Below are 9,112 nucleotides of genomic sequence, written 5' to 3'. Positions count from 1 at the left end.
TATATATATATATATATATATATATATATATATAGAGAGAGAGAGAGAGAGAGATTAATGTGTATCATTGTTAAGGAGGGGATTTCCCTCCTTGACAATGATGTGGCACAATCTCCATGGTGGGAATAAAGTAGGAGAGAGAAATCCCTACAATAGGGATTGTGCCACATCATTGTCAATGAGGGAATCTCCTCATTGACAAGGATACTCATTAATCTCATATATGGGGCTGTTCGGTTGGCTAAAAAAACATGGAAATCAAAGATAAGAAAACATATTTCCTATAATAGGTTCTTTTCTTGTGTTTGATTCACTTGTTAAAAATAAAATGAGATGAGAACAGATGAGTTGTCACAATATTATTGGATGATGTGGGTGATTTTTTAAGAAAGAATTTATAAAAAATAATTTGAGGTTGTTTAGTTGGATAAAAAAATAAAGAAATAAATTGTAAGAAACCTATTTCCTATAATAGGTTTTTTCTTGTGTTTGGTTCATTCTTAAACTAAGAAAATAGATGAGATGAGATGAATTGTCATTATATTATTTGATGATGTGACATATACTTAAGGAAATCAATTTCCTTGTTTTTTTAGGAAATGGATGGAATTTTTTTTAATGAGATGAGATGAGTTGTCACCATATTATTAGATGATGTGGGTGATTTTTAAAGATGAGATGAGATGAGAGGAAATGAGATGAGATGAGTTGGATGATGTGACCCATTTCTTGTGTTTGGTTTATTTTTAAAAATAAGAAATGAGATGAGTTGTTGGATGAAAATAATATTTTATTGGATGATGTGGGTGAGTTTTAGGGATGAAAATGGATGAAAACAATATTTTATTGATTTCCAATATCTAATTTCCTATTCTTGGTTTTTAGGAAACCAACCAAGCGAACCTATATATATTCAATTTTATAACACATTGGGAGCAAGATATGATAGGGACCTTGCATCAAAGAAAAAAGGAATTTTTATATTTATAACACATAGGGAAATATATCATAATCTCTTTACTCTAATTTCACAAGAAAATAATTCTTCATACATTCAATTTTATTTCTATGATACGGAGAATGTTGAACCATACCTTGATGATATTATTCTCTGTAATATTTATCAAAGAATAAAAGTTAATCAATTCTTCAAGGGTGTTGCTCGTCAACTGCTTCTGTGTAATATTTTTAAGGTGTTTGTAATTTGCAGTTTTACTTTGGTTTTGTAAAAGTTTATTGAAGTTTTACTTCTATCAATCCCACAACAAGCTTTAATTTTTATTTTTTTTATCAATTTAAATAATTATGATATTCAACTACGTGCATTACACGTGTATCTTATCTCATAATATTCAACCACTCCCGTGAAGTTTGAGAACTTTTTTCCCAAAAACCGACCCAGTTTCAGCCCTGAGGCTGAAACTAGGTCGTTTTTTGAAAATAAAGTGGAAACGGGTCTTTTTTTTGGGAATATTTTTGTAAAAGGGTATGTTTTCAAAATTTGTCCTATTTATAACACATAAGAAAATATATCATAATCTATCTGCTCTAATTACGTAAGAAAATAATTCTTCATACATTCAATTTTATTTCTATGATACGGAGAATGTTGAACCATACCTTGATGATATTATTCTCTGTAATATTTTTTAAATAATAAAAGTTAATCAATTCTTCAAGTACAAGTTAATCAATTATATATCCATGTAAACGATCTCAAATCGATTATAATCAGATCCATTCATCCCAGAATGATCACCAACCATGATAAAACTCATTTATTATCATTTAAAATAAATTTTTAAATTTTCGGGGCTTTACAAATTGGGTGAAGAGGAAGGGTGCGGATCGATGATGTGGATCTAGATCTGGCCGTTCACGTGTTTTAGGATGCGTGACAGGGCTTGAGCGAGTCATGGAACGTGGGTGGTAGTTTAATCGGTGTTTTACCTGGCGCCAGAAGGAAGTATGATGTTGCAGGGGTAGCGATTTTCTTGAGGCAAAAACGTAGCAATGGTTTCAGTTAAAAAAAGAATTGCAAGTCAATTTTTTCTTGAACAGATTGAATAAAATATTTATATAAAAAGCTAGAATGTAAATTTTTTCCCACAATGAATAATAGGTCCTAAGACATGTACATATTAGTTAGGGTAGGTGAGGAAGGAGAAGGGAGATGTTGGGCATTTCAGATAAAAGTTGAATATAAATTACTCCAAAATGGTTGATTGAAAGCTAAACCAACTTATAATGTGATTTCTGTGTTAAAAAATGAAAGGCTATCGATTTGACTTATTTCTTAACATGGTTTTCAAGGGAAAAAACCCTATTGTTAATGTCCAAATTTTCAACCCAAGAAATGAGATCAAACCTTTTTATCTTAAACAAGGTAACATAACATTCTTGTGAAAAGCGAAAACGGGAGCAAAACAACAACAGGCCAAGGCCTATTATTGAGGACTAATTTTTAAAATGTAGACCTCGGAGGGAGACATCAGAAAACCCAAAACTTAATTTGAAATCTTCCAACTTCTCTTACATTGAGTATTCATTTACAATTATCTTTATGAGTTACAACTTGCAATTACCTTTATGACTAAGATATACCGTAGCACTTACAAGAAGAGGGTTAATAGAACTTTATACTGCACAGAGATATTACAATTTAACAGTTACCATAAGTGTCGCACTTTGGGGTTATTTTGCAGGGTGAGATCAGTTCAACACACATCATCTCAGAACGACGCGCATGCGAGCAGGTTGTCTGAGCTGCACATGGGGGCTGAAATGACAAAATTGCCCCCCATCAAGTCCATATACGGCTCAAACAACCCGCTAGCGTGCAAGTCGTTCTGAGGCGATGGTTACTCGGATCACTTGGCCAATAAGCATGCGGGTCGTTCTGAGGCGATGGTTACTCGGATCACTTGGCTAATAATCACACAAACAGTAAAGCGCCTCATAGTAGATCAGTTGTGCAACTTATGCATTTATGCCGAACTTTTTCCAGATTTAGCAACCAAAATGAACGAGTTCAAATATACTATCAAAACAAGTCTTCACTTTGGCTACATTGCAGAACTTAAAGCACTAAGATTCAGTCATCCAGAGGCATACGTCTAAAAAGAGAATCAACAACCTGACATCGAGCGACCATAAATAGGGAGAACTCCATCCGTGTTCAAGAATAAAGGCTAAACTCTCTCGAAAATATCCACCTAGTATAAAGATTGCATAGAAGTATAGAACCATTGAGATTTCAACATCTCCAGAAACTCATATACTACCAGGTTTGGCGACTCATACGCATAACATTAGAGCATGCACGATGACATAAGTACAACGCCCCAGTTTTTTTTTTCTTCGAACACGTTATACTGAAAAAAAAAAGGATCATTCCTTTTTCATTCTGCAAAGGTGCTGTACATTTTAGAAGCAAAAAAGTCAAAATTCCAAACCAAAGATTATGATGATTCTGGATAATTGACATCCCTCTGCTGCTCTGACCTAACTATATGATCCATTCAAAATTTCAAATGTCGTAACATATCCTTTTCTTAACAATTGCATGCAGCTCTTTCCATCTTCATTCTCTGCAAGCAAAATAAAAGTAAAACTACAAGAAGCAATTAATAGATGGATATGCTTTAACCACAATAAATTATAATGAGCTTGGTTTTTATTGAAGGTAAACATGCCGTGCAATAAGATAGTATTGACATTAAAAATTATTAAAACTGCCAAATAACCTAGCAAGTTTTTCAGGATTGCAACTCAACTCAATTTACAGGAACGTTTGTGTCAAATTTGTATCTGAATGCAAATTTGAACATGCTCACACTACAAATTTTAACAAGCTTGTCAAATGTTTAATCATTCATATTGTCAAATATCTCAGAAATTTTATCTGCTCAACAGTCCAAGTTATTCAAGCGGGAATTTTCATATGTTCGTGTTTAAACTGAAATTCAAACGAAGTCACTTTGTCGATTTCTTGCAGGAATGAAAAAACTGAACCTGTCAGATATCCCACTAAGGAGAACTCCCACATGGTTCATGGTTCTTTTTTTTCCTTTTTTCGGGGGGGTGGGGGGGGTTGGGGGGCTTCTTAAAAACGCTAATATTCCGCTCATCTGCAGTAGAGAGCGTATTTCCTTAGAATCTGCAAAGAATATGCAACAAAAAAGAATGTGTCTCACTTCAGTTAGGATATCATGTTGCCTTGAACCATACAGTCCGTACATCAGAACAACAATAATTTAAGAGAATCAATGAAAATTGTAAAAACTATCTTTCTAGAAAACTTGATATTGATTCAACTTTTCAATGAAATATTGGTCCTTGCATGTCTTTTGACAATCAGATACATTCATGTTCCAAAATATTGACTAGGTAGCGTACATCCAGCATATCAAGGATATGACAGTATAGTCACATGAAACCGTCTGCCTTCGCCAAGTTATAAATAGTATAGACGTATCTCACTCTCAAGGTTGAACAATATTCCAAACCAAATTAAGTTAAGAAAGATGAACAAACAAATATGCTGGTGGAGCAGTTAAGAACAGATGATGTGGACATATAACACGAAAAGATAGGCATTGGTTCTCCAGTTTACGTCTCAGAACCAGCTTTCAGTAACACGTTATAGCACTAATATGCATACATGTCATAAGCTGACATGATAAAGTAGCCAGACACTGGATGTGTGTTTTTTTTTTGGAGTGTGGGGCTGGGTTTTTTTTTTTTTTTTTGGGGGGGGGGGGTGTCAAATCTATTTAGTACAGTCCCAGGAAATGCACTCTCATGTAAACCTAAACAACCAATAGACAACTGACATACTCGATCAACAGTAGGTCCCACTGCTTTGATATGCCTGCAAATATCTTCATGTGTGGCTTATATCCATTGGATAGCTGCCTAGAACTCTCAAGAATGTTGCAAATTCCTGTCAAAAGAAGGGGAAAAACAAACCTTAGCCATTGCAATCCTCATTAGCCTTCTGGTTTCTCGAAAACAAAAAATACCTTAAGGTGCCTAAGGGCATTCTGAGCATTTTGTGAAGCCATTGATGCTTCAAAATCAACATAGAAGAGATAATCAAAGTACCTAGTCGATATGAATATACAAATGATGTCAGACCAACGAGAACAGTTGATATATAGTAGACATATTGAGGTTATCTCATATACACGGCATGCATATAATACTAGTGTCGGGTATCAAAGTTACTTTAGAGGCCCAATGACTCCTTCGTCAGCTATACGGAAGGGCTTTTTACTCCGAGGTCGACTTTCAATCTATGGTAAAGAAAAAACAAACAAACAAACAAAGTGGTTAAGCAAAATTGTTAAGCCACCCCATCTACCAAAAAATAACACATTATCATATACAATGTCAAAAGCTACTGAAATATACCTTTGTGAGGTTGATCTCTCTCATGGCAAAAACGGCAAGTGCCTTGAAAAGAACAGCAGGACCTTCTTCTAAGGAGAAAACTATGCTTGTCTGAAATGAACCAACGATAAGCTTGCTGTTTTCAGCAAAACCTTCTTCTAAGGAGAAAACTATGCTTGTCTGAAATGAACCAACGATAAGCTTGCTGTTTTCAGCAAAATAGCCTTTGATTTATTATGTAATGTACAGCTAAATTTACCTTGAACGTTCTATCAATGCCTGGAATAATGGGTTCTCGTGCAAGCATTAAGAAGCGAGTGACATTATCAGTATCATCCTGAAGAAGGGATGGAATAATGGGTTCTCGTGCAAGCATTAAGAAGCGAGTGACATTATCAGTATCATCCTGAAGAAGGGAGTGAAGTATTCAGGTAATGATGCAAGTAATTACCACCAAGTGACTAAGAAACTAGATATACCTGAATATCCTCAGCAAGAATATTCAGATCATAGATCTCAGCGGCTAATGCACTTGCAACTGCCCCTGCATCTTGAAGCTTATTGGAAGCCACAAACTACACAGGACACATGTTAGGTATATTAATATGCAGAGAGGTGCACTATAAGCAGCATGAGGCATCAATTGGAAGACAGGAAGAGATTGCATATCTATTGACACAATAATTATTTCATGCATTAATCAAACAACCAGAGAATGCCAAGACATAGTCACATTAATAAGAAAGCAGATGATAGCCGATGTGTGTTTTCTTTTGTTTTGTTTTGTTTGTTTGTTTTTTCCTCCTTCCGTTTGCATGTTTCTCCATATAGGGACAAAAGAGGAGTGTATCATAGCACTAAATTTTAGAATCTTACTTGTGCTGCACCTGCTGTATCATCAACAGCTTCTCTAACAACTCCCAACTTCGTTAGTGTGTGCTCACACTGGGCAAGAGCCTGAAAATTTAGCATTAAGAAAGAAGCAATGCTTAAAAACTGAAGTATTTTCAACTTAAACAAATAATATAGTGTGATTAAAATATACTTGTGGATGACTGAGAACTCTTTTCAGGTCTTGTAATTTCACACCATGGTTGGCTAGTAAACAATGTCGTACTGCATATTTCACTTCACCAACAATATGTAATTTATGGCGAAGTAAAAGGTCATAATTGCGATGTATGCTACCACCTAATGAATTTTCTATTGGAAGCACTGCACGATCAACAAGCCAACGTTCAACAGCCTGCACTCAGCATAGGAATAAACTTTTAAACTTTTACACAAACACAAAAAATGAAAAGAGAGGAAAAAATAACCTGCACCGTGTGATAACGCATGTGATCTTATTGATCAAATTATAATCAAGGTTGTAACAAGAAAATAATATGTTTGCTTAATAATCAATGACAACTAATAATCTTGGGTCCATAACCATATCCAATAGATGGTTTAGACAGCAATTTATGCTCATATTGAATCCAATTTTCACTATGGCTCTAGTACAACCCCCCCCCCCCCCCCCCACCACACCACACACCACACACCCCACCACCACCACCACACCACACAACAGAAAAAAACAATCCCCACCTCCCGCAAACAAAAAACCAAAAAAAAAAAAAAAACCACCACCAACCTCATGCACCAAGATCTTTTTTTTTTGTTACTTTCCTTATTTATTATTATAGCAAATGTTGTTACTGATTTTCTCATTTTCCTCTCAATCCACCGCATGCTGCTAGAAGTTAAGAGGACTTATCCTCCAAGAATGGAGGAAATAACCTAGTTGAACAAATTGAATGTTGTAGATCAGGCATGTTGAAGCTGACAACAAAGCGGCTTTTAATGCACACAATTTGAAAATGGAGATATCTGATTTAACAGACAACCAAAAGAATAAAGTTCATAATTATTTCATAATTCATGACTCTTTCCAATTGGATCAAGGATAAAACAAAGTTTTGAATTATGTATAAAGGTGATTGGGATTTCTTTTGAATCTCTTTGTGTTGATTTTTTAATGTGGTGAAATATGGATCTGATGAATGAATTCCCAGCATAGCAGTCTTGGAGGAAAGATAATGTGAGTTTTGGGAGAATGATAATTTGGTGAACGATAATGAATGTATAAAAGTTCAGTTTCCTAACTATATATTATTGTTACGATGTTCGGAATATAAGAACGGGTATTGAGAGAAAGGAATTTATTTTGCAGATAGACACCCTGAGGGTAAAAAAAACTTACCCAATTCTGAAGTTATGGGGTAATAAGAATTAACCATTTCATTTATATAGATAAACGAACTTGAGTCTAGCAAAGCATGCACATGCTTTACACAACAAGTGTTAGTCTAAGAGAAACAATACGTTTAATCAGTAACAAATTTATTACCACTAATTTTACTAACTTTAGATACAATAAACGCGGGGAAAAAAGGACAAAACTCACATCGAAGGCACTTTCAAACTGTTCGCAGGGAACCGCCTCACAGTTCGGGTACGCCTTTGCTGCTGCAGATTCACTATAAGCACCAGGAAGACCCTAAAAATCCCAAAATCAACAGAAAAAAATATATTAAAAAGAGCTAACAAATGACTAATTGCTTAACAATGCGCTAATCAAAATTGTTAAAGTTCCATACCTGATAAGCAACTCTGAGGTGAGGTCCATTACCAGAATTAGACAAATCTGAACTTGTCAAAGGCCCTAAAAAATTAAAATAAAAAATGAAACAAACCAATAAATCCACAAAATTGGAGAGTGGAGACAGATGAAGAGTTTTATTTTCTTTTTGGTTTTCAGATTTTAAACCCATTCTTCTAAACCCCAGCTGATCAATTATTAAACCCAGAACCTGCGCTAATCTGCTATAAAGTTTGGTAAACAGATACAATAATGAATAGATACAAACTATAATTCTCCGCCTTCGGCTTCTTGCCGGCGGGGGCTTTCTCCGCCTTGGGCTCCTCGTCGGCATCGACGGCGACGGCGGGCTTTTTCTCCGCGGGCCTCTTCTCGGCCTTGGGCGCCATTTGAAGGGTTTTTTTTAAGGGTTTTGGAGAGGGTTTTTGAGATTTGGGGAATTTTGGAATTATGATTGTGGGACGCACTGGGGCAGTTTAAGTTATGGTGTGTTTGGGAGTTTATAATTAGGGCTTGTTTGGATTGAGGGGAATAAGGGAAGTTAGGGGAACCATTCATCTTGTTTGAGAATACTTAGTTGGTAAAGTTATTCATCCTAGTTCCTCTTAGTTCACCCCTTAATAGTATAAAATTTGTTACCCCCAATTGGGATGTAACCAAGGGGAATGAAACTCTATTTCCTTTTATTTTCTTCTCTCACCTAGTTTCCCTTAGAGCATGTCTGGATTTGTAGGGGTGAAGGGAAGTTAAGGGAAACTAGGTGAGAGAATGGAAAGGAAGGGAAGGGAGTTCCCTTCCCCTTGGTTACACCCTAATTTGGGGGGTAACAAATTTTATACTATTAGGGGGTGAACCAAGGAAAACTAGGGTGAATAACTTCACCTCCTAAATGTTCCTAAACAAGGTGAATGGAGGTGAATGGTTCTCCTAACTTCCCTTCACCCTTATTTCCCTCAATCCAAACAAGCCCTTAACTTCCCTTAACCTCATTGAAATTCAAACACGCCCTTAGGGAAGGGAAGAAAGGGGAAGAAAGGGGGGAAATTCCCCTTCCTTCCCTTCCCTTCTATT

The 9,112-nt window shown here is 35.7% G+C and overlaps 1 protein-coding gene across 1 annotated transcript; it reads right to left on the bottom strand.

The window, feature by feature from the left end:
* Nucleotides 3,289–8,403, bottom strand: LOC109844032 (arogenate dehydratase/prephenate dehydratase 2, chloroplastic-like). Its single transcript, XM_020413037.1, has 11 exons — nt 8,040–8,403; nt 7,847–7,939; nt 6,440–6,640; nt 6,271–6,351; nt 5,874–5,969; nt 5,654–5,731; nt 5,416–5,505; nt 5,230–5,297; nt 5,025–5,106; nt 4,840–4,945; nt 3,289–3,590 (listed from the first exon to the last, which is right to left on the bottom strand). Exons 1-10 carry the CDS (start codon nt 8,373–8,375, stop codon nt 4,886–4,888), a joined length of 1,185 nt encoding a protein of 394 aa, XP_020268626.1. The 5' UTR covers nt 8,376–8,403; the 3' UTR covers nt 3,289–3,590; nt 4,840–4,885.

The sequence above is a fragment of the Asparagus officinalis genome, chromosome 5 (assembly GCF_001876935.1).
Source record: "Asparagus officinalis chromosome 5, Aspof.V1, whole genome shotgun sequence".
Taxonomy (NCBI): domain Eukaryota; kingdom Viridiplantae; phylum Streptophyta; class Magnoliopsida; order Asparagales; family Asparagaceae; genus Asparagus; species Asparagus officinalis.
Note: the sequence above shows the minus strand (reverse complement) of the source record. Positions and strands in the feature narration are given on the sequence as shown.